Source organism: Symsagittifera roscoffensis, chromosome 6, assembly GCF_963678635.1.
Source record: "Symsagittifera roscoffensis chromosome 6, txSymRosc1.1, whole genome shotgun sequence".
Taxonomy (NCBI): domain Eukaryota; kingdom Metazoa; phylum Xenacoelomorpha; order Acoela; family Convolutidae; genus Symsagittifera; species Symsagittifera roscoffensis.
Genome location: NC_087067.1, coordinates 8,881,714 through 8,907,375, shown reverse-complemented (window position 1 = coordinate 8,907,375; position 25,662 = coordinate 8,881,714). Strand labels below are relative to the sequence as shown.

Sequence of the window (25,662 nt, the reverse complement as noted above, 5' to 3'; positions counted from 1 at the left end):
GTAGCAATTAAAATATTTACTCATTCAAATTACTTGGCACCGGTTTGTTGATATGTAACAGAGCCTTCCACGTCTGAATACGCTTCGGATTTGTATTGGGACTGAAAAAACTAATAGATATTTCTATGATATTAACAGGGAGAATCCCAGAAACCTAACAACAAAAAAGAGTCGACTTTAGGCTCATTAGCTATTTGGCCCGCTGTTATTTTTTCAAAACTCAAGCGTTTTTCTGCACCTTCGAATTTTTGATAATTTGATATTCTGCATTATACACCTATTAAGTTTCAAACGGTTGAATTTTTTCTTTTTATTTGTGTGAGCTCTGCTTTGCGATGCATTGTGTAAAAATATTGGAAATCAAAAATGTGTGCTTAGTTTTACCATGCGATGCACGTTTATTTATATTTAAACCTTTTTTTACTTGCACTCTGATTTTCTCAAATGCGACCAAAAAGAACCATAAAAGATACAACCAAAACAATGGTCTTTTACATATTTTCATCATGTGAATATTCTGCACCATTTGATTGAAAAGAAAATCTCGCCAAAATTAATAATTTAATATTATTCAGAAGACCTGCAAAAAGTCTCTTTAAGTTATTCACCTTTTGCCTTCAATTAAATTTACTTAGAAGATTCCTTTAGTATCAAGTTTTCCAAATAGTTATTATTTCCGCGTCAAAACCAAAGAGCGATGAATTTTACTTGTTTTAAGATAAGTTAAATCGGCGTGGTTTAGGAGCTGAGTAAGTCTATATCATTGACAAAATCTAAAATATCATTTTCCGTTTGTTTTGATTTTATTTCCTTCATTTAATTAGTTCTTAAACGGGTACATGAACAATTTTGTAAAAAAAATTTATGTTTGCTCCAGTTGAAAATTAACTCGAGGATTGTAATACTGGTGAAAAATTATGACTTCTGAAATTCCTGTAAAACCTGACAATGAGAACCCACGAACGGAAGTTGAAGAGGGCAACTCTTCCGGGAAAGAAACTTCCGGAGAAACGCCAGACGAGCTCGAAATGTCACAGTTTACTGAAATCCAACTCAGCGCAGAATCAGCCAATTACAGCACAGAGAATTTTCTAGAATCATCTAATGATACTCATCACAATAATTCAATCATACAACCTGAAACGCAATCCGAAGCCAGTTTTTCGACCGAGAGACGAACATGGCTGCTATGTTTTATCTGCTTAGAATTAGCCAGCGGTGAAAAACTGAGCTGCTGCAAAAATTTTGTGTGCTATATGTGCTTCAAACTTCACGTTGAAACACAGATTTCTGGTGGAATATTTGATGTTTCTTGTCCCTTTTGCGACAAATCAGTAAAACACACGGTAGGCTCTTCTTTTCAAAATCAAAAATATAATATACACACATAGTCATTGTAAAAAAATCAATTTGGACAGCAATTTTAGTCGAAAAATGCAAAATGACTAGAAAATCAAAAAAATCATAACTTTCAAAAAATTTCATTTTGTTTGCAGAATTTTTTTGAAGTTTTCAAATCTCAAAATAGACGAAAAACCTTCAAGGTTCATTTTACGGAAGAAAAACTAAATTTATTGGCTTATTCTCTACAATAAGTCTGCTCGCTTGCTCGCTTTGTCGCTAACTAAACTATAACTCGAAAAATAAATTTTTTCTCGTCACTGGGACAAAGTTATCATACTTTAAGCATCATTTACACCAGGGCTGAAATTTTTTTAAAATCACTCGATCCATTTCGATCGATGTTAATTTAGGGTATTTGTGTTTGCGTGGAGAAAAAAAAACAAATCCAAATTCAATGTTCCTCCTCACTTTCAATCTCGGACCGAAAAGTTTCAAAATTAGTTTTAACATAGTTGTTGAAAATTTTAGCTTCTAATTTAGATGAGAGGTCAAAAAGAATGAACAGATGCATCAGATTAGAAAGTTTTCGGGTCTGATGCACTAAACGGTCCGAAACCAACTTTTCTATATCGTGAGCTAAAATTTATGCGATCGAATCTGACTGGCAGATTTTAGCTAATCAATATCAAGCAACGCGGTCAAGCATTCCGATCAACATTTCCAGCAGATAAAAATATAAGCCAAAATTACCGAATGGTGGAATTTTGTAAATTAATCAAATTAATTTCGAAACACTCGTGCTACCTTGCCCAGCCAAAAAAAAAAATTAGTAAAATGGCTTGACAAAACAAAAACTCTAAACTGTGAATCATTTCGGCTAATAACTTTATCTGCTAATAACTTAATAACTTCAATTAGCCAATCGGATTCAACCACATTCTAATTTCAGTTGAAGAGAATGTAGAACTGATGAATTTGGTTCGTTTAGTGCATAAGACCAAAGCTTTCTAACATGAGTTGAGATTGCAAAGTTCATTTTAAAGAGATCCGATTGTTTGAAAATACGCTTTTAAACTAATTTGAGTAATAAAATTTTTCATTACATGGTAAGATTTTGCGCAAAAACAGCCGAAAAACTAGCAGAAGTTTAAAAGAGCGTTTATAATATTTTGTCTGCAACGCCAGATTTTGAGGAAATTTGACTTGTATAGTGTAAGGAGGATACTCTCTGATTAGATTGGGTTGCCCCAAAAAAAGTTTTTTTTTAAAAATTGTATGAAAATTACGACACCCCCAATCACCCTCGCAAAATTATTACATCGATATCTGATTTTTTAAAATCTGTTTCCCCTTTTATGAAAATCAGAAGGGGGTAAGGCGCTGTTTGCCGGTGATAGCTAAATTGGTTTCCCCGATAGCTGGGATATGCAGGGACTGATTCACAATGATAAGCTAAAGAAAGTGAAATACTCAAAAATCTATAAGTGAAGCGTTAGAACTAAAAAAAGAAATGTTTCGTAAATTTTAAACAATAATAAAAAGACATGCTCTAGGATGTCTTTTTATTATCACAATAACAATCAATTTTACTGCACTGAACTTTATTGTATATAATCAATTTATACTAATCAGCTCGCAGCCTACAGGCTATCTTCTATCTACATTTCTTCTTCCCCCACCCTTCCGCCGGTTCCTAGGTCTGTTCCTTTCAAAACTCCTGGACCGTCCTTCGATCCCTCGACTGCTATTACCGCTGGCGCTGTCACACGATCTCTCATTGACTCAATTTTAGTTGGCTTTGACTACCAAGGGTGTACTCTGCTGTCAGGGGCTACAATGTTCAGTTGTCATTCATCCTAGTTGCTATTTCTTTATCTACTTATCTCTGAGAGTTCTCACACTATAATTAAGTGTGAGTTTGGTACCTGCCTGTCAATCAGCCTAGAACTGTCTAGCTGTTATGTGTTGACCTCTAGTTCACTCTCTTATTTATGCGAACTAGAATACAGTCAATTCAGTATTTAACAGCCATCGTTTTATCATTCCTTGTTATGGCGCAGCCAGTGGATGAAGGGGGGAAAAACCCCCTTGGAATTGTGGCATTCTGGCCTCCGAATCAGGCGGAACCACAACTCTTATGGGAACACTGGAAACAACGATTTCATTGGGCAATGGTGGCGAAACATGGACTAGTCTCGTCGGAATTTTACTTTGCATCGACATTGACTGAAGCACAGATTAATGACCTGGGTGACATTGGTGGCAAACCAAGGGAAGAAGGTGAACGTAAACTGATATCGAATCTGTACCTATGCCTGGGACACGAGGGACAGAGAGCCTTGCATAATCAGCACCCACATTTAAATATGGAAACAATACGATACCCACGTTTTTTGGATACCTGTGTAGCTCTCTTCCAGAAAGAGCGAAATGAAACGTACGAGATGTACCAGATGTTATCGAGGAAACAAAAGGAGGGGGAAAGCTTAGAATCGTTCTATGCAGAACTTAGCGGAATGGCGGCAAGATGCAATTTGGGCACCCAGGAGCGGAAAATGGTGAGAGACATATTTATATTCAATATGAGGAACAGGGACGCGCAGAACGATCTGTGTCGGGAAACTAAGACCCCGGAGGAAGCATTGAGAATCGCGATGTCGTATGAAAGAGGGGACAAGTGCGCAAAGACTTACAAGGGCGTCGCATCCGGTTCCACGGGAGCGGTTTATCCATCGCCAGGGGGTTCCCTGCAGATCAAAACGGAACCAATCAGCAATATTCGTGGATCCAGGGGACGAGGAATGCCAAGGGGACGGGGCCAATACTCGAATCGTGGAGGAGGTCGAACACAAGAACGAATGCAAGAACGAAGATGTTACAATTGCGATCAACCGAACTTCACACCAGAACACCGACAGCGATGCCCAGCAAGAGCCATCACATGCAACTTTTGCAAAAAGGTCGGGCATTTTGAGAGGACTTGCCGGGGAAAACGACAGTCAAGGGGGGGCAACCGGTTGGACTAATCCAAGGGTATGAGCTATTCGAGGAAGAAGATACCCCCTCGGATGACGTGGGGCCCCAAGTTGCAACGAATTCAGTAAGTTTCGTTAAACGAGAACACCACAGCTGGTCATCAGAAAGTTCCGACGACTACATGGTTATGGCAATCAGACGGAAGAAAGAGACCTTATTGAAAGTTGCCGGACCTAAACTCAAAATATATATCAATGGACACCCGATGAACATCTGGATCGACAGTGGATCGCCGATATCCATCTTAACATTAGACGATTTGAGGAGAACAGTGGGAAGAGCGGGAATTAACTTAAAACAAGATGACGCTGACAATGACGAATTCCGGGATTACAGCAACAATTGGATCAAGATGTTGGGCAGAATGGAACTCGAGTTAGCATCAAACGGCTGGAAGACGAAAGCAGAAGTCCGAGTCATTGGGGGGACCAGACCATCCATCGTGGGTCGTGATTTGATGGGAAAACTCGGACTCCAGTTGATGCAAGCAGATCCAAGGGGGGAAGTAATGAACATCCAGGGGACGGAAGACAATTCATGTGAGGAAGGGCACAACGAATCGGAGGATGAGCAGATGGACCAATGGCAATTATACTTCAGTAAGCTATTCCCAAAACTTTTTACTAGAGTCGGAAAAATTTGGAACTACAAGGTTCAAGTGGAATTTTTCAAAAATCTTGTACCAGTGCAGCAGAAGGGACGGAGAGTGCCGGTAACGCTCCAAGAAAAGGTGGACAAGGAAATTGATAAGCTATTAACCCAGGGACATATAGAAAAGTTGAAAGAATGTTCGGATCGATATTTTGTTTCTCCGATCGTCATCACCGTAAAAAAAGACGGGTCCGTGAAGTTAGCATTGGAATCTCGAGAGCTTACTAAACAAGTTCATAAAAACGAATACCAAATGCCAAATATAGAAGAACTTGTAGATACAATAGGACAACTTATTTCCGAGAAAAAACAAGGGGAGGTGTATTTTACTACGATGGATCTAACGTACCCGTATGGGCAACTACCACTTAGTGAAGAAACAAGCGTGCACTGTAATTTTTCTCTGGTGGGCGGACGGTCAACGGGATCATACCGATTCCGGACAGGGTTTTACGGGCTAACGTCCATGCCGGCAGAGTTTCAACGAGTAATGGACTCAATTTTGAACAAATTCCCACAAGCGAACGCGTTTATTGATGATCTTTTGGTTACAACCAAGGAAACGGATGTAGAACACATCTCCTTGGTTGAAAAGATCCTCAGGAAACTAAATCGCGAAAACATATCACTGAAACTACCAAAATGCGAGTTTGCGAAAAGAGAATGCGAGTGGCTCGGCCATCGTATAACCGAAACGGGGGTTACGCGGCTTAAACGCAAAACATCGCCGATAGACGCATTAAATGCTCCTAAAACAGTCACTCAATTGAAATCATTTATGGGCTCAATTCACAGCTTGTATAAATATTTACCAGCGATAGCGGAGATGTCAGCTCCATTAAGGCCACTTCTCAGCAAGTGAAATGAATATAACTGGACCGCGGAATGTGAAAATGCTTTTCAAAACATTAAATTGGGGGTCGCAAACATAGTTGAAATAAAACATTTTGATATTCATAAAGACATTAGAGTTGTCTGCGATGCAAGCCATAATGGTCTTGGAGCGGTTCTAGAGCAATTGGGTACAGAAGGGTGGCGCCCTATCTCGTTTGCATCACGATTCTTAAACGCAGCCGAAAAGAAATATTCCACTAACGAGCTTGAAATGCTGGCGGTGGTATGGGGGGCCGAATATTTCAGAAACTACATTTTAGGAAGATCTTTTACAGTTATCACGGATCATAAGGCCCTGATTTCATTACTTAACGGGAATAACAAGAAAAACAAAACACTCTTTTCACGACTGACACGTTGGCTAGACAGACTGATTCCTTTTGACTTTATAATAGAACACAAACCAGGCGCCAAGATCGGATTAGCAGATTACTTGTCAAGGCATCCTAGCGAACCCCCTAAACCGATAAGTCAATATGATAATTTGTTCACCGTGGCAAAAATCGCTTCAATTAGAAAAACCCTTGGTTTCACAGATGATTTAAAAGCCCTTGGTGAACGAAATCATCAGGACATTAAAGGAACTGGTTCTAAACAGTCTAGACAGTTTTCATCCAATCAGAAGCGAGAACGGAAAACATGCTTACAAACAGCGACGGTTGAGGGCGGAAAGTCATGCGTGAAGACACCGACCAATAGGAAACGATCAGTTTGCATAACGCGTAAATCAAAGAAATCCAAGGGACATTCAGTGTGCTCTATATATTGTTCCCTTGGAAGACGGTTAAATTGGCCTATATCAAATAATTCAAACAAAATGGATAGTGAGTCGAATTGTTCTTTCCCAGTATTTGAAATTGAAAATGTTGAAATCGATTCCCAAACTAACCCTCCGAATAGACTACACTCTAAAATCAACTCTCCGCTTAGACTAGATGAAAACTAATTGAGTAGCGATGAAATAACTGTCATTAACCCTGAAATTGTTGCCATTACTAAATATACACGGGATTCAAAAATTAATACAGAACTTTCTATACCTTCGAAATTCCCAGGCGAGCTTTTTCCGACCGTTAACCCAAATCAACAAGTTATGTCTATCATTCCCCGGGATTGCAAGGTTATCAAGAAATCCCAAGCGTTACCAGAATTATTTAATCTAGAATTTATTGCCTCAAACATACCGGCGGATGTGAACTTAGTACGAGTAAAAGAAGCGTTGGAGAAAAGGATTAACTTGAAAGAAGAACTCCTGAAGATTGGGAAGTACTGGGCCCAATACGCAAACGATTTGTCATTGCGGGATGATTGTGTGTGGCTAGATGGACGGCTGGTCATTCCTTTGCCATTACAAGTCCCAATTGAGTCGCGGATACATTATTACCATCACGGTAAAAGGAACATGTATGAAGCAGCGCGTGACGTCTGGTATCCCTACATGTACCGCAGTTTGGCAGCAAAGGCCACGTACTGTCAGCAATGCACGGAAGCGGGTAAGAATTTAAAATCGTTATTACCCAAGGGTGACATGGGGAAGGTCCCTGAACCAAGGGAACCCAATGAATGTATACAATTGGATTTCTGGGGACCAATAAACTACTTGAACGAGAGTAAGAAATATGTCTTGGTTGCTACGGACCGGTTCTCAAGGTGGCCATCAGCAATGGTTACTACCACTAACACGTCAGATAGAGTCTTAAAATTTCTCGATAAATACATAACTCAACATGGAGTACCCCGGAAAATACACGTTGATCAGGGATCATGTTTTACATCTAATACGTTTAAAAGCTTCTGTAACAGCGAAGGCATCGAGCTATTGTACTCACCAGTGAACGATCATCGAGGCACGGGGTCCGATGAACGGACAATAGGGAGTTTGAAGAATTTTGTCCTAACCTATGCGACTGACAAAGAGCATAAGTCTCTAGAATCGATGGTCGATAAAGCGCTAGGCGCGCTACGATTTTCCAAAAATGCAACTACTAAATTAACACCTTTTGAAGCCCACCACGGCCGGGAGGCTACCAGCGTTTTACGCAATCTTACGAAAAAACCAAGTTTGAAAAATTTGAATTGGAAGAACGTCTTAAAACAAAAATGTTTGTGTTTAGACGAAAATGATCCTGAGTTGAGTTAAATTGAATTCCCTCAGCACTCGAAATGGGAGGAAAGGTCCGATCTGACATACGCTCCATCTTTAAGAAGGGCCCCTATCATGCTTGATAGCGATCAGCAAATGGACACGTGTCCAGGGGAGGGATCAGGAGTTGCCCCGAAAATCCAAGGGAGTAAAGACACTGGCCCTAACGTCCAAGGGAGTGGAGGCGCACGCGACCTGTACCAGCGTACAACCAGCAAGACCCTAAATCGGTACAAACTCTTAAAATCTAATGTTATCTCTGAATCCAAACATGCTATCAAGCTAAAAAACGGATCTGTTCTTAGGAAAAGTGCAGTGGCAGAAAAGCAAAAACCCATACTTCCCAAGAAACTGAAGCTGGCTACGCTCAAGGAGATGTTATCGAGCGCAAAGAAAGGGGTAGTCGAAAGCCCGAAATCAAAAAGACCAAAGGCTATGAAAAAAGTGTCGGTAGCCACCTTCCAGTCTGACAGTTCGGATAGTGAAGATTACCAGCCACTAAATATTATCCCTGCACGATTGCCAATAGAAGTGTTAGCGAGACATGAAGCGATTGCGGCGGGACAAGGCCCAAGCGGCAGTACAGCAGTAGCAGAACATGGAACGGGAGCAAGAGCAAAAACTAGAGGGACGAAAGCGAGGCGAGGAAAAGGGGGACAGAAACAAGGAAAGGGGAGCCAAGACCGACCGGCGTTAGCGGCGAGAGAATGCCTTATGAATAGTAGCCAAGAAGAAGACGTCGAATCTGGCAGTCAAAGTGAAAGCTCGGGGACCAGAAGGAGTACCAGAAGAAGAAAGCCAGTAGATAAAATGGGAGGAGTCATGATCGAAAATATCCAAGGGGCGGAACAAAAAGGAAAACATCCAGGGGGAGAAGGAAAGTGAACCTTATTTAAAACTCATTTAAAACTCGTTACCCAGGGAGAGGGATGGCCATAAGCCTAAAACTCAAGTTTGTTGTATTGTGTTAGTTGAGGCGGCAGGTTGAATATTATTAATTATTATAATAAATTTAAATTACTATGTATTTAAATTTTACATCCATACGGAAATGTCAGGGGCTACAATGTTCAGTTGTCATTCATCCTAGTTGCTATTTCTTTATCTACTTATCTCTGAGAGTTCTCACACTATAATTAAGTGTGAGTTTGGTACCTGCCTGTCAATCAGCCTAGAACTGTCTAGCTGTTATGCGTTGACCTCTAGTTCACTCTCTTATTTATGCGAACTAGAATACAGTCAATTCATCATTTAACAGCCATCGTTTTATCATTCCTTGTTACTGCACTATCGTGCCTGGCGCTCCAATTACTTAACCGGCGTAGCACTTCTGATCCTCCTTGTTATTGGTACTCACACCACTGATTCCAACCCGATCCTATTGATCAATTTTCTTCCTGCCTTGTGAATTGATATTCGCGTTCGTTGGATCTCGGCTTGAGCGATATCGACTAACCTCCCTGGGTTGGGGTTCTTCCTGGCTATTGCAAATCACTTCCTCTAACCCTTGGTAGAGGGACTGCAATCTAAAACTATCGATTGCGACGCCATGCGAATCAATCACAGAGGTTATATCTAATGTAAGCTTGACAATTCGCTTAGATTTGTCCAGCACATCCACAAAACGTCCAGATACGTCCCCATCCGGCCACAGGATATCATCTTGGACATAATCACTCCCCCAGTAGAACTGGTGTCCTCAGCGCAGCGCTTCTTCTAACTCATTATCTTTTTTGGTGGGCTGCTGGTTCTCGGTTCCTTTCTTGATTTCTCCCGCACAATGACATTGCTACCACAATATATGTGTGTGTATATATTTATATATATACACATATAACTATAAAATTAAACGAGTTGTTCAAACTATGAACAATCAAACATTTTGAACCAAAAAAACTAACTTTTATTTTATGAGACCAAAGAATTTTTTTCGACTTTTATTTTATGAGACCAGAAATTGTGGTCTAAAATACAAAAAGTTGTGGTATAATGGATAAAGAAAGCTAAAAAAATCAATAAAAGTTATTGCAGTTTTACATTTTTTGAGTAACATTGCAAATTTTAATTACAGGACCTCTTCGATTGTCTTGACGACAAAACGAAAAAAGTGCTTGCGCGTCTTCTTCTGATTGCAAACCTGAAGAAGAACGAGAAACTGTGTCCCCGCTGCGACTTCCTGGAAAAAGTGACTCCAAACAAAATCAAACCCCAATCTTCCGAGGCCTCACTGGATGTTGTTTGCAGCCAGTGTGGGCTAAATTGGTGCTTTTACTGCCACTCTCCGTCTCATAAGGGCAAAAATTGTAAAGAATATCAGAGACCAGACAACACTTTCAGTGAGTGGCGAGCAACCCTGGACACTGACTGGAACCCTAATGCCCAGAAATGTCCTAAATGCCAGGTAGCTGCAACAGTTTTTATTCCTCTTCAAATGCCACCCCTAAGTTAATGTCACGACGTCCATTTTTGAAACCTAATTAGCAGTTTTAAAGCAAACTCAGGAATTTTGAAAGCATATGCTCAGGATAAAAAACACAAAAGAAAATCAACCAGGCTAGTCGTTCAAAATCCCCCCTCCGTACATATTTCAAAACTGCGCAAAATTGGTTCAAAATTTGGTAAATTAAGGTCAGAGTGCGGATCTAGGATTTTTCTAGATCCGAGTAAGATGTAGTTCAGGAGGAAGGCTTCGACAAAGGTATCATCCTCTCATAGGTCGACATATTGATTAGCAAAGGGGTAAATTTTGGGTGGTCGACCGATTAAATGACTTCAGGTAAATTTGCTTATTCGGAGTTACGGAACCAAAAATCCGGAGAAAGGGTGATAATTTGATCTATTTGGAAATAAAAACGCTTTTAATTACGTTTTGGCTAATATGTATCTGGAAGGAAAAAAACACTGTTCAATTTTTTTCTTTTTTTTGAAATCATGATTGTTACTGAAACAACAACGATGATTATTTATTAGGCAAAAGCGTGTATAATTTTTTTTGCAGATCAATATTCAGCGTGATGGCGGTTGCACGCATATGAAGTGCACGAGGTGCAAGACTGATTTCTGCTACAAGTGTGGCAGGGCCTTCAAAGGGGGTGTGGTCTACCGGATGCTGGTGGGGGATCACTACGACAAGTACAGCATTGTCGGATGTCCCACTTTATTGTATCCGGAGTCGAGGATCAAAAGGAACGCGGTCAGAATCATGGTCTATTGTAAGGGCACACTTTGTTTTCTTAATGACAAATAACTGCACATGCTTTTTCGAATTGACTATGGTCTGCTACTAGAATCATTGCCAGATTCACGGCTAGAATCATAGTCAGAATCATAGTCAGAATCATAGTCAGAATCTACGGGCTTCTGTAAGACCACATTTTTGGTCTCTTATTGACAAAAGTTTGGCAGCAAAGGCCACGTACTGTCAGCAATGCACGGAAGCGGGTAAGAATCTAAAATCGTTATTACCCAAGGGTGACATGGGGAAGGTCCCTGAACCAAGGGAACCCAATGAATGTATACAATTGGATTTCTGGGGACCAATAAACTACTTGAACGAGAGTAAGAAATATGTCTTGGTTGCTACGGACCGGTTCTCAAGGTGGCCATCAGCAATGGTTACTACCACTAACACGTCAGATAGAGTCTTAAAATTTCTCGATAAATACATAACTCAACATGGAGTACCCCGGAAAATACACGTTGATCAGGGATCATGTTTTACATCTAATACGTTTAAAAGCTTCTGTAACAGCGAAGGCATCGAGCTATTGTACTCACCAGTGAACGATCATCGAGGCACGGGGTCCGATGAACGGACAATAGGGAGTTTGAAGAATTTTGTCCTAACCTATGCGACTGACAAAGAGCATAAGTCTCTAGAATCGATGGTCGATAAAGCGCTAGGCGCGCTACGATTTTCCAAAAATGCAACTACTAAATTAACACCTTTTGAAGCCCACCACGGCCGGGAGGCTACCAGCGTTTTACGCAATCTTACGAAAAAACCAAGTTTGAAAAATTTGAATTGGAAGAACGTCTTAAAACAAAAATGTTTGTGTTTAGACGAAAATGATCCTGAGTTGAGTTAAATTGAATTCCCTCAGCACTCGAAATGGGAGGAAAGGTCCGATCTGACATACGCTCCATCTTTAAGAAGGGCCCCTATCATGCTTGATAGCGATCAGCAAATGGACACGTGTCCAGGGGAGGGATCAGGAGTTGCCCCGAAAATCCAAGGGAGTAAAGACACTGGCCCTAACGTCCAAGGGAGTGGAGGCGCACGCCACCTGTACCAGCGTACAACCAGCAAGACCCTAAATCGGTACAAACTCTTAAAATCTAATGTTATCTCTGAATCCAAACATGCTATCAAGCTAAAAAACGGATCTGTTCTTAGGAAAAGTGCAGTGGCAGAAAAGCAAAAACCCATACTTCCCAAGAAACTGAAGCTGGCTACGCTCAAGGAGATGTTATCGAGCGCAAAGAAAGGGGTAGTCGAAAGCCCGAAATCAAAAAGACCAAAGGCTATGAAAAAAGTGTCGGTAGCCACCTTCCAGTCTGACAGTTCGGATAGTGAAGATTACCAGCCACTAAATATTATCCCTGCACGATTGCCAATAGAAGTGTTAGCGAGACATGAAGCGATTGCGGCGGGACAAGGCCCAAGCGGCAGTACAGCAGTAGCAGAACATGGAACGGGAGCAAGAGCAAAAACTAGAGGGACGAAAGCGAGGCGAGGAAAAGGGGGACAGAAACTAAGGAAAGGGGAGCCAAGACCGACCGGCGTTAGCGGCGAGAGAATGCCTTATGAATAGTAGCCAAGAAAAAGACGTCGAATCTGGCAGTCAAAGTGAAAGCTCGGGGACCAGAAGGAGTACCAGAAGAAGAAAGCCAGTAGATAAAATGGGAGGAGTCATGATCGAAAATATCCAAGGGGCGGAACAAAAAGGAAAACATCCAGGGGGAGAAGGAAAGTGAACCTTATTTAAAACTCATTTAAAACTCGTTACCCAGGGAGAGGGATGGCCATAAGCCTAAAACTCAAGTTTGTTGTATTGTGTTAGTTGAGGCGGCAGGTTGAATATTATTAATTATTATAATAAATTTAAATTACTATGTATTTAAATTTTACATCCATACGGAAATGTCAGGGGCTACAATGTTCAGTTGTCATTCATCCTAGTTGCTATTTCTTTATCTACTTATCTCTGAGAGTTCTCACACTATAATTAAGTGTGAGTTTGGTACCTGCCTGTCAATCAGCCTAGAACTGTCTAGCTGTTATGCGTTGACCTCTAGTTCACTCTCTTATTTATGCGAACTAGAATACAGTCAATTCATCATTTAACAGCCATCGTTTTATCATTCCTTGTTACTGCACTATCGTGCCTGGCGCTCCAATTACTTAACCGGCGTAGCACTTCTGATCCTCCTTGTTATTGGTACTCACACCACTGATTCCAACCCGATCCTATTGATCAATTTTCTTCCTGCCTTGTGAATTGATATTCGCGTTCGTTGGATCTCGGCTTGAGCGATATCGACTAACCTCCCTGGGTTGGGGTTCTTCCTGGCTATTGCAAATCACTTCCTCTAACCCTTGGTAAAGGGACTGCAATCTAAAACTATCGATTGCGACGCCATGCGAATCAATCACAGAGGTTATATCTAATGTAAGCTTGACAATTCGCTTAGATTTGTCCAACACATCCACAAAACGTCCAGATACGTCCCCATCCGGCCACAGGATATCATCTTGGACATAATCACTCCCCGAGTAGAACCGACACATGACCCTATCAAAGCAGGTGTCCTCAGCGCAGCGCTTCTTCTAACTCGTTATCTCTTTTGATGGGCTGCTGGTTTTCGGTTTCTTTCTCTCCCGAACAATGACATTGCTACCACCACGCGCTCGGCTCGCAGTTCGTAACACCATGCACGGCGTAATTCTTGGCGAGACGTTTCGCTCCTCCTAAGATGTATTTTGCTGTGAGACTGCATTGATTCTATTTGTATTTTTTGATACTGCACAAAATCAATCTCCCAGAACCTTTGGCGGTCGACTTTCCCGTAACGGTCTTGTGTTGCGTCGGGTTACTGCTGTTTTCGGTGTTTCTTCACCGAATCCCTTCTGTTTACTGCCCCGGCACTTGGCGAAGGTTTACTCAGGCCTTCCATCTCTATATCGCTCTCTTCCTCGCCGAGTTGAGTTCTACCTCAGGTGTTAGAGGGTCCTGAGTGTCCATCTCAAACGACCCCTGACCGCTCGTCTGGTCATATTCCTCTTCCTCTGCCTCGTCCGTCGAAAATAGCATAACTGGGCTCGCTGGCCTGACTTCGGGAGCTGCCTCCTTACGTGAGACACTACCGTCTTCGGAACTCGAGTGAGGCACTGTTTTAACTGTCTGTGGTGTGACCATCCGACGAGCTGTCGAAACTAATGTGATTGTCCGAACCGTCGTTGGTTGCTGACGATCTGCTGTAGTTTTGATCCGATCTTCGCGGCTGTAATTCGGACGATGCTGTCAGCTCTGATGTTTTCCTTGCATCACGGCTCAGAAATTTCAGGCTGATCTTGATTGCTAACCTGGTTGTTCGCGACTTGGACTGAGTGCCTATATTTATCGAGATGTCAAAGTTTCGAATAATTTTTTCTGAAACCAAAGTAAATATACGGTCAGTTTCCCGAACAACTTTGTCTCTGAGCTCTTCAAAGTACGAATTCGATTTTATTCCATCCTTGGTTTTCCGAAAAGTTATATAATCTGTTCTGTGACAATCCAACACTAGTGCTCCATTTAGCGTCAAGTTGCTGTTCTTATTCGTCAAGGTTCGTTGGGTTGAAGCACTCGGAGCCAAGGAGTGTTTCGCCCTATCGAACACGCCCATGGTGAATTTCTCATCTGATCGTCCGTAATCTTGCATAACTTGTACAGAAAACATTTTCTTGTTCCGATTTATCGCAAAGAAAACATGCTGCCATCAAAAGTTTGCCAATGATGCGTTGCGAGTTTTCATGTGCCAAACAGTATTCGTTTTTCTATCGAAATGCGCTTCGAACCGTGTATCTCCCATCGACTGAATTGTAGTTACTATATTGTACATAGTTTCAATTACTATCAATTTAAACGCTGGTTTTCGCTTTTGGATTGAACATATCATTAGTTTTTGGTTGAAACGTTTTAATGCACCGTTACACCAGACCTGTGGCTCAGTGATTACCTGCTAATAAAATAATAACTAAATACTAAAAATACTAACTAAAATACTGTTTTTTTTTTACAGATTTCGCTTATTGCTTTTGCCACAAAACCTGACCCCTGGTTCGCTCTTCTCACACTGGAAATCGCATTTAATTTAGTTCAGTTTTCTACGATTTCTTTTTTTTTGCTGCTGCGGTTGTACGTCAAGTTATTTGAACCGTCGGAAAATTAGAGAAGCGATCCACACAGACTTACTCGCTCACTGGGTTTGGGACAAAGGTTCTAAGAAATAAATCCAATTGTTTTTCTTGATTAGATTCCTTCATCGAATACAAGATTAGCGCCCTTAACTGTGCAGAAACGACCATCTTATTTGAAGAAGATTCCTTTATACGTAAGTAGCTTTGATACGTAATGGCTAAAGTAAGGCCCGAGATTAGTCATAACAGAGTAGTCTTTCACTATGAGTAGCCATCCAATGAAAGAATTAAGGGTTTCTTTGTTCCCTGTCTCCTGTTCTGTTCGTGCCGCTTGCTTCTCTGTGCAAAGTAGGGTAAACGTTTTATGAGAAAAGATTGTCATTGAGAAGGTCTTCTTACTCGATATCTTCTTTGCGATAACAGTTAAATGAAATCTCTGGATGCAATCCTCTCATAGAACAGGGGTTCCAAGGATGGTCCATGCCAAAAATCTTCTGGGCCGCGATAGACTGAATCCGTATTTGACTGTGCCTTGTAGAAATGTGCCATTGCACTACTTCTTAATATTTTCGCCTGCATTAAAAAAAAAGAGAATCAATTTTAACACACTACAATCACGCTAGCTACTGGCTGTACGTTAAATTTACGGTCACTATAATGTTGCCCTTGAGAGCCATACGACGTTACACAAATTTTATAATAAAAGTTTTAAACATGTTTTAGATTCATAATATAACCTCTACACTACATCTGTATTGATTTTTTCTGCTAAGTTTTGTTTTAATGTACGGTCACTATAATGTTGCCCTTGAGAGCCATACGACGTTACACAATTATAATAAAAGTAATAAACATGTTTTAGATTCATAATATAACCTCTACACAACATCTGTATTGATTTTTTCTGCTAAGTTTTGTTTTAATGTACGGTCACTATAATGTTGCCCTTGAGAGCCATACGACGTTACACAATTATAATAAAAGTAATAAACATGTTTTAGATTCATAATATAACCTCTACACTACATCTGTATTGATTTTTTCTGCTAAGTTTTGTTTTAATGTACGGTCACTATAATGTTGCCCTTGAGAGCCATACGACGTTACACAATTATAATAAAAGTATTAAACATGTTTTAGATTCATAATATAACCTCTACACAACATCTGTATTGATTTTTTCTGCTAAGTTTTGTTTTAATGTACGGTCACTATAATGTTGCCCTTGAGAGCCATACGACGTTACACAATTATAATAAAAGTAATAAACATGTTTTAGATTCATAATATAACCTCTACACTACATCTGTATTGATTCTTTCTGCTAAGTTTTGTTTTAATGTACGGTCACTATAATGTTGCCCTTGAGAGCCATACGACGTTACACAATTATAATAAAAGTAATAAACATGTTTTAGATTCATAATATAACCTCTACACAACATCTGAATTGATTTTTTCTGCTAAGTTTTGTTTTAATGTACGGTCACTATAATTTTGCCCTTGAGAGCCATACGACGTTACACAATTATAATAAAAGTAATAAACATGTTTTAGATTCATAATATAACCTCTACACTACATCTGAATTGATTTTTTCTGCTAAGTTTTGTTTTAATGTACGGTCACTATAATGTTGCCCTTGAGAGCCATACGACGTTACACAATTATAATAAAAGTAATAAACATGTTTTAGATTCATAATATAACCTCTACACTACATCTGTATTGATTTTTTCTGCTAAGTTTTGTTTTAATGTACGGTCACTATATTGTTGCCCTTAAGAGCCATACGACGTTACACAATTATAATAAAAGTATTAAACATGTTTTAGATTCATAATATAACCTCTACACAACATCTGTATTGATTTTTTCTGCTAAGTTTTGTTTTAATGTACGGTCACTATAATGTTGCCCTTGAGAGCCATACGACGTTACACAATTATGATAAAAGTAATAAACATGTTTTAGATTCATAATATAACCTCTACACTACATCTGTATTGATTTTTTCTGCTAAGTTTTGTTTTAATGTACGGTCATTATAATGTTGCCCTTGAGAGCCATACGACGTTACACAATTATAATAAAAGTAATAAACATGTTTTAGAATCATAATATAACCTCTACACAACATCTGTATTGATTTTTTCTGCTAAGTTTTGTTTTAATGTACGGTCACTATAATGTTGCCCTTGAGAGCCATACGACGTTACACAATTATAATAAAAGTAATAAACATGTTTTAGATTCATAATATAACCTCTACACTACATCTGTATTGATTTTTTCTGCTAAGTTTTGTTTTAATGTACGGTCACTATAATGTTGCCCTTGAGAGCCATACGACGTTACACAATTATGATAAAAGTAATAAACATGTTTTAGATTCATAATATAACCTCTACACTACATCTGTATTGATTTTTTCTGCTAAGTTTTGTTTTAATGTACGGTCATTATAATGTTGCCCTTGAGAGCCATACGACGTTACACAATTATAATAAAAGTAATAAACATGTTTTAGATTCATAATATAACCTCTACACAACATCTGTATTGATTTTTTCTGCTAAGTTTTGTTTTAATGTACGGTCACTATAATGTTGCCCTTGAGAGCCATACGACGTTACACAATTATAATAAAAGTAATAAACATGTTTTAGATTCATAATATAACCTCTACACTACATCTGTATTGATTTTTTCTGCTAAGTTTTGTTTTAATGTACGGTCACTATAATGTTGCCCTTGAGAGCCATACGACGTTACACAATTATAATAAAAGTAATATACATGTTTTAGATTCATAATATAACCTCTACACTACATCTGTATTGATTTTTTCTGCTAAGTTTTGTTTTAATGTACGGTCACTATAATGTTGCCCTTGAGAGCCATACGACGTTACACAATTATAATAAAAGTAATAAACATGTTTTAGATTCATAGTATAACCTCTACACAACATCTGTATTGATTTTTTCTGCTAAGTTTTGTTTTAATGTACGGTCACTATAATGTTGCCCTTGAGAGTCATACGACGTTACACAATTATAATAAAAGTAATAAACATGTTTTAGATTCATAATAAAACCTCTACACTACATATGTATTGATTTTTTCTTTTACAGTAAAATTTTTATTTTACTGTTCGGTGTAACCTCTTCAATTTCAAGATGAGACTTGATTATTTTATCTTTGTTATTCCGTTTTTGTCTAACTTGCGAGAAAATGAGTGATGTTTGTCGCTGAACTAGACTACTCTACTGAGAATGGAATATTTTTTTGTTTTAACATCATGAGATACATTCCCTTCCCCCCAATTAAGCTCCCCATTTAAGACAACAAACTTGCCGCAAAACAATCAGTTTTATTTCTAAAAAATGGGTTTTTATCAATTGTTATGGATCGATGGTCTGAATTTCTTATGTGTAATTAATTATAATTGTTTGTTTTTGTCGCGGAAATCCTTTGTAATCGATTAAAACCCATGGGTGTTCAATGCATGTTTAATATGATAAAAGGCCCTAATTTAAGCTATCTGGTAAATTGCTGGTCTGGTAAAAAGCGCTAAAAATATATCAATTTGATTTATTGGATCTTTCCACTTATTGAGTTTAGTTATCTCGTGACTACTATCTTCAATTTATTCAAAATGAGTATCTGATAAATACATATATAACTATAAAATTAAACGAGTTGTTCAAACTATGAACAATCAAACATTTTGAACCAAAGAAACTAACTAACTTTTATTTTATGAGACCAAAGACTTTTTTTCGTCTTTTATTTTATGAGACCAGAAATTTTGGTCTAAAATACAAAAAGTTGTGGTATAATTGATGAAGAAAGCTAAAAAAAATCAATAAAAGTTATTCCAGTTTTACATTTTTTGAGTAACATTGCAAATTTTAATTACAGGACCTCCTCGATTGTCTTGACGACAAAACGAAAAAAGTGCTTGCTCGTCTTCTTCTGATTGCAAACCTGAAGAAGAACGAGAAACTGTGTCCCCGCTGCGACTTCCTGGAAAAAGTGACTCCAAACAAAACCAAACCCCAATCTTCCGAGGCCTCACTGGATGTTATATGCAGCCAGTGTGGGCTAAATTGGTGCTTTTACTGCCACTCTCCGTCTCATAAGGGCAAAAATTGTAAAGAATATCAGAGACCAGACAACACTTTCAGTGAGTGGCGAGCAACTCTGGACACTGACTGGAACCCTAATGCCCAGAAATGTCCTAAATGCCAGGTAGCTGCAACAGTTTTTATCCCTCTTCAAATGCCACCCCTGAGCTAATGTCACGACGTCCATTTTTGAAACCTAATTAGCAGTTTTAAAGCAAACTCAGGCATTTTGAAAGCATATGCTCAGGATAAAAAACACAAAAGAAAATCAACCAAATCAAAATTTGGTAAATTAAGGTCAGAGTGTGGATCTAGGATTTTTCTAGATCCGAGTAAGATGTAGTTCAGGAGGAAGGCTTCGACAAAGGTATCATCCTCTCATAGGTCGACAAATTGATTAGCAAAGGGGTAAATTTTGGGTGGTCGACCGATTAAATGACTTCAGGTAAATTTGCTTATTCGGAGTTACGGAACCAAAAATTCGGAGAAAGGGTGATAATTTGATCTATTTGGAAATAAAAACGCTTTTAATTACGTTTTGGCTAATATGTATCTGGAAGGAAAAAAACACTGTTCAATTTTTTTCTTTTTTTTTTGAAATCATGATTGTTACTGAAACAACAACGATGATTATTATTTATTAGGCAAAAGCGTGTATAATTTTTTTGCAGATCAATATTCAGCGTGATGGCGGTTGCACGCATATGAAGTGCACGAGGTGCAAGACTGATTTCTGCTACAAGTGTGGCAGGGCCTTCAAAGGGGGTGTGGTCTACCGGATGCTGGTGGGGGATCACTACGACAAGTACAGCATTGTCGGATGTCCCACTTTATTGTATCCGGAGTCAAGGGTCAAAAGGAACGCGGTCAGAATCATGGTCTATTGTAAGAGCACACATTTTTTTTCTTAATGACAAATAACTGCACATGCTTTTTCGAATTGACTATTGTCTGCTACTAGAATCATTGCCAGATTCACGGCTAGAATCATAGTCAGAATCATAGTCAGAATCATAGTCAGAATCATAGTCAGAATCTACGGGCTTCTGTAAGACCACATTTTTGGTCTCTTATTGACAAAAACTCACTGCTTTTTTGACACCATAATCCTAAGGGACGATTTTCCATCACTTTTTGGCCACCCAAGTCTAAATAATTTTTCCAAAAGACGCTTTTTTGGCTCAACTTTTAATCAATTTGCCCACAGAGTATATTTTTTCGCCAAATTTGAAACTCTCTGGTGATAGAGCATTTGAGAAAAAGTCAATTTAGGAGAGCTCCAAAAAGTTTTGCTCCAAATTTTGGCATGATGATTAACTAATTGATAATAAAATAATTATAATGAAATAAAAAAAATACATTGAATTTTTTTAGACAGCTTTTGAATCCTTAAATTTCCTTTTTGTTGAGTTTTTGCCACGATGTAGTGTGTACATCCAAGGTCTTCTGACATAGGGATGTTCCGTTTTAAATTGTTTCTTAGGTCTAGATTTAGCATTTTCAGCTATAATTGGTTATATCTGACAAAACTTCTGAATTTGACAAAATGGTTCAGTTTTTTTTTCTAAAATTTAGATAGAATAAGACTATTATTCTTTCACATGTTGAAGTACCCACATACGAGCTTCTCTTTTCCAACGGAGAACCACCGTTTTGTCCCTGATGGTTAAGAATTGCATGCATTTTTTAATTAATTTTTTAGGTTCAATTTTTTTTGTTTTAGCCGCGAAGAAGTTGGTTCTGCTCCCGTGTTTCATTGTGGTGGGAGTATTAGTATTAGCTGTACTCCCATTCCTCGTGATCTCATTCCTGCCCATTCTGCTATTCATGTCGTCTGCTAAAATCTGCTGCAAAGCACAAACTCAGGAACAAATTGTGCCTGCATGATCATAACTGTCAGCGATCATTAATCCTAAAAATTACAAGACGAATGACAAAAATAAAAATTAATCAAATCTTAGTTAAAACAAGCTCGGCCTCGGCTTGAAATCGCAGAGGAAATCAATGTTTCTCCGCTGCTCTAACGGTAAAATGTCCTCTCTGTATAGGATTCTGGCAGGTGGCAATTTAGCTCTAAGACCATTTGCTGTGACGTTTGGCGTTTGCGTGGAATATTTATCAGCAATCGCAAGTAGTATGTAATTTTATATAACTGGATATTTTCTAAAAAAGAAAAGCAAATTTGTTTCTGATATTAAGTTGATGCATTGATGAAAAACTCTTATTGATCAATGTTTTAGTCACCAGCGGATTTACCCAGGGGGGGGGTATTAATGCCTTCTTTTTTTCAGGGATTTGACCCCCTATCGACCCAAAGGGTCCCCCCTTTGTGCTATTTTGAGATCTCCATGTATGGCCGACGGTCATTAAAATCAAGGCGCCTTGGGCGCCAAATAATAGTATATTTGAGGGGAGCTCGGAAAGCATTTGGTCGACCAAAATAAAAAAAATCCGCCCCCGCCCCCTCGAGAAAAAATTAGATCCGCCCCTGGTTTCAGCACTGAAGCTAAATTGAGTATTGCATCGATCTATAAAGGATTTCCTCTTCTTTTTCAAACCGGGGTTGTATTGCCTTAACTTGCTCTGGTTTATCTAAATCAATTTGCTAAAGTTGTAATTAGAGTTGACACCTTCGTTTTATTTTTAATTCTTTTCTTTCAAAAAAATCACTTCGTGCTATGTGCTTCTGACCACAGTCAAAGTCTGTTGATTTCTAAAATTTCTTTTTGCTCCGAAACACTGGCGAAGTTTTTTTCTACTTTTTAGATTAGCTTAAGAGAAGATCATGTGTGGTATCATATTAAACATTCATCGGTCTTGATTCAGTTTCTAAAAAACTCCAAAAAATTCTCTCAGTGAGGAGAAAAACTAGGCTGAAAATTTCATTTTTCAGGCTACTTTTTTTTCAGACTGCGGAACTTTTAAACTAAAATTTCCTCCATTTTTTCTGGCGTTTATGTTTTTTCTAGCTTTTTATTTCTGGTTACTATCGCTCATCAACCAACCTAAAAAAAACAAAAAATGAAAAAAAATGACAGTTTTTTTTATTCTTAGTTTTTGGCATAAAAAATCACATTATTGGAGCATTCTGTGCAAATTGCAAAGCATCTGGTTATTTTTGATATGTGTTTTTTTAACATTTTTTTACGTATTGACTTTTCAAGTCGAGTACAACTTCAGTGCTTCACCGAAACAAATTACTCGACCCAGGGGTTTGGGTCGACCCGGGTTGACCAAAAAGGATTATCAAACAATTTTCATATATTAAAAAATGCTTATCATTCAATTTCGTACAATTCCATAGATAAAGAAAAAGTTAAGAATACTCTAAAATAAGCATTTTTCCATAATGGAAATTGTAGCACGAGCATTTTTTCATAAACCAAAAAGTTTATTTTTAAAAAAATTTTAATTCTCGAAATTTTTGGGATGTGTTCGTGACCGAACACAAGTGACTAAACCATGGTTTAATCAAAACTAGAGTCACCAAAGGGTTGATCGTCTGGCATTTACAATGCATTGGAAACGACCTGAGTTGTGTAAAAGTTGCAGACAAAAAATTAAAATACTTGGAAAAATTTTTGTTGCCGCCATCAAAAAAATGCTAGTCATACAATTTTTATATATGGAAATTGTATGATAACCATTTTTTTCCAAGAAAAAAAGAAACCTAGTTGTTCTTATCACCAGACTTTGGTTCAAATAGCCCTAGAAACTTGTTCGAATTTCTTTTTTCAATTATTTTTTTGAAATTGTATGAAAATTGTAAAATAAGCTTTTTTCATTACATTTGATGTATGGAAATGTAAGATAACCATTTTGGATTTATGGAGCCCGGGTTGACCCAAAAAACTAGTCAGACAATTTTCATATATGGAAAAATTCTAGTTATACATTTTTCATGCAATTCCATTAGTACAGAAAATTGCATGAAAGGTCTCTGATTAGTGATTTTTCGTATATGGAAACTGTATAACTAGCAGTTTTCCATACACCAAAAAATTCGATTTTCTACATTTTACTTTCTCAAAATTTTTTGGTTGTGTTCGTAACCGAACGAAAGTGACAAAAACCTTGGTTACTCAAACGTAGAGTAACCAAAAGTTTGACCGTCTCGCATTAAAAGTGCCTTGGAAATGGCCTGAAATGTCTTAATTCTGTCTCACACAAACAATATAACGAGGATATCAAACTTTTGAATTTTGGCAAAAATTTTCATAGATGATTATTCAAAAAATTTTTTTTTAAAATTACTAGACACACACATACCGTTGTACACAGATACGTTTGTTTGAGAATAAAAATCAATTTGCGGTTGAAAAAAAACACAAAAAAAAACATTTTGGGGGCAACATACCCGAGTTTGCTCGAGAAGCTCCAAAAATACCTGGTTTTGTCCAGCAATTTTTTTGGTTTTGTGTATTTAGGGAGTTGCCAGCAGATTCCGCAACAAGCAAGCTACCTTTGTTCTTCTTTTTTTGTTTTGTTTTCTTTAATCGTTCCGACAAAATTTTAACGTGGTTAAAGACTTGTCTCTGATTTCCAGAGACATACAAACACCAAAATGTGCGCCTATCCAGTGCACAGTTTGGCCTCGTAAAGATGTTTTTAATGAGATACAAATTTTCGATACAAATTGAGTATCACAACGCGGGTATGCGACCTATGTCCAGTCTTAAGAAGTTGCACCGGTGGACTTTCCGCATGTCATGGACAGTCATGGACAAAATTGGTGGATATGTCGCCTTATGATTTTTTTTTTTTTTTTTTTTATTTGCCCCCGGCCTGCTCAGTGCAGGACCAACCGTGGGGGAGGGGGAGATGTCATCCATTTTGCCGCAGCCGGTCCCACCTTGAGGAGGCGGATGACACTGGGACCCCTCCAGCCGTGACCGAAGCGGGATTCGAACGCATAACCCTCGTGTTAAGAGAGATGTGCCTAACCCACTTGACCACGACTGCTCTTATGATCGCCATAATCTGAAAATATATTGCGTTTATCTGAAATTTAATTGCAATTGTCTGGAATAATGCGTAAGTCCGAGAACTATATGCCAAAGCTAGAAATTGTTGAAAAATTTTGGGTATATTGTTGCGTTACATGGTCTAAACCATACTTTCCAGAAGCTTTATTCTTAAAATTAAACTCTTTCAGTTTATTATTTCAGATATGTCGGAAAATAATATTTCGGAGTTATTTCACTAAAAAATAATACTTTTCTGTAGCATTTATTGCTCTATTGAATATTTCTTATGCTTACGGAATTCAAAAATGGCACCGATGCAACTGCAACGCTTTTCAGAAACTTTTTGTAAATTGTTATTGTTGCAGAACCGAAAACACTTTCAGTCTGTCAAGCTTGAAGCACCGATTAGGAAAAGTTCTGTGATTCTGTGATTTGAAGCAAGTATTTGAATAAAAGAAAACAAAATTCAACTTTTGATGGTTGACGAATGGTTTCAACAATGATCATGATCGAAAAAAGTATTAATCACAATTGATAAGTGAAGGGCAGTTTGACTTTCATAAATAAATCAAACGTAAAGTGGCCAAAGGTTTGACTGTCTCGCATTGAAAATGGATTGGAAGCGGACTGGATTTTCTTCATTCTGTCTCACACATATAATATAACGAAAGTATCAAACTTTTGAATTTTGGCAAAAGTTTTCAAGATGATTAAATTCCTAAATTACCAGACATTGATCAAGGCATACATAAACTTCCATACAAAAAAGAGGTGTTTTGAGCGTTTTTGAAAAAAATACTAAACGAAAAGGAAAAATCCAATACTCGTGTACCCAGGACTACGTTATACACAAAAAACTAAGTTTGCAAGTAAATTTTTTGCAAAAAATGTTTGTTTGAGTATAAAAATCAGTTTGCGCTCAAAAAAAACAAAAAATTTTTGGGAGCGATTTCAAACATACTTTTCTTTCTTCTAGTACGATACAAAATGTTCATGCCAAAACAAGAAAAAATAATATTTCGGAGTTATTTCACTAAAAAAAAATACTTTTCTGTAGCATTTATGGATCTATTGAATATTTCTTATGCTTAC

The 25,662-nt window shown here is 38.2% G+C and overlaps 1 protein-coding gene across 1 annotated transcript; it reads left to right on the top strand.

Moving 5' to 3' along the window:
- The first annotated feature begins 421 nt into the window (after nucleotides 1-421).
- LOC134847777 (E3 ubiquitin-protein ligase RNF217-like) lies at nucleotides 422-21,731 on the top strand. Its single transcript, XM_063864994.1, has 4 exons — nucleotides 422-1,346; nucleotides 19,398-19,727; nucleotides 20,275-20,488; nucleotides 21,327-21,731. The coding sequence occupies exons 1-4, from the start codon at nucleotides 918-920 to the stop codon at nucleotides 21,488-21,490; spliced, it is 1,137 nt and encodes a 378-aa protein (XP_063721064.1). The 5' UTR covers nucleotides 422-917; the 3' UTR covers nucleotides 21,491-21,731.
- Nucleotides 21,732-25,662: the final 3,931 nt, after the last annotated feature.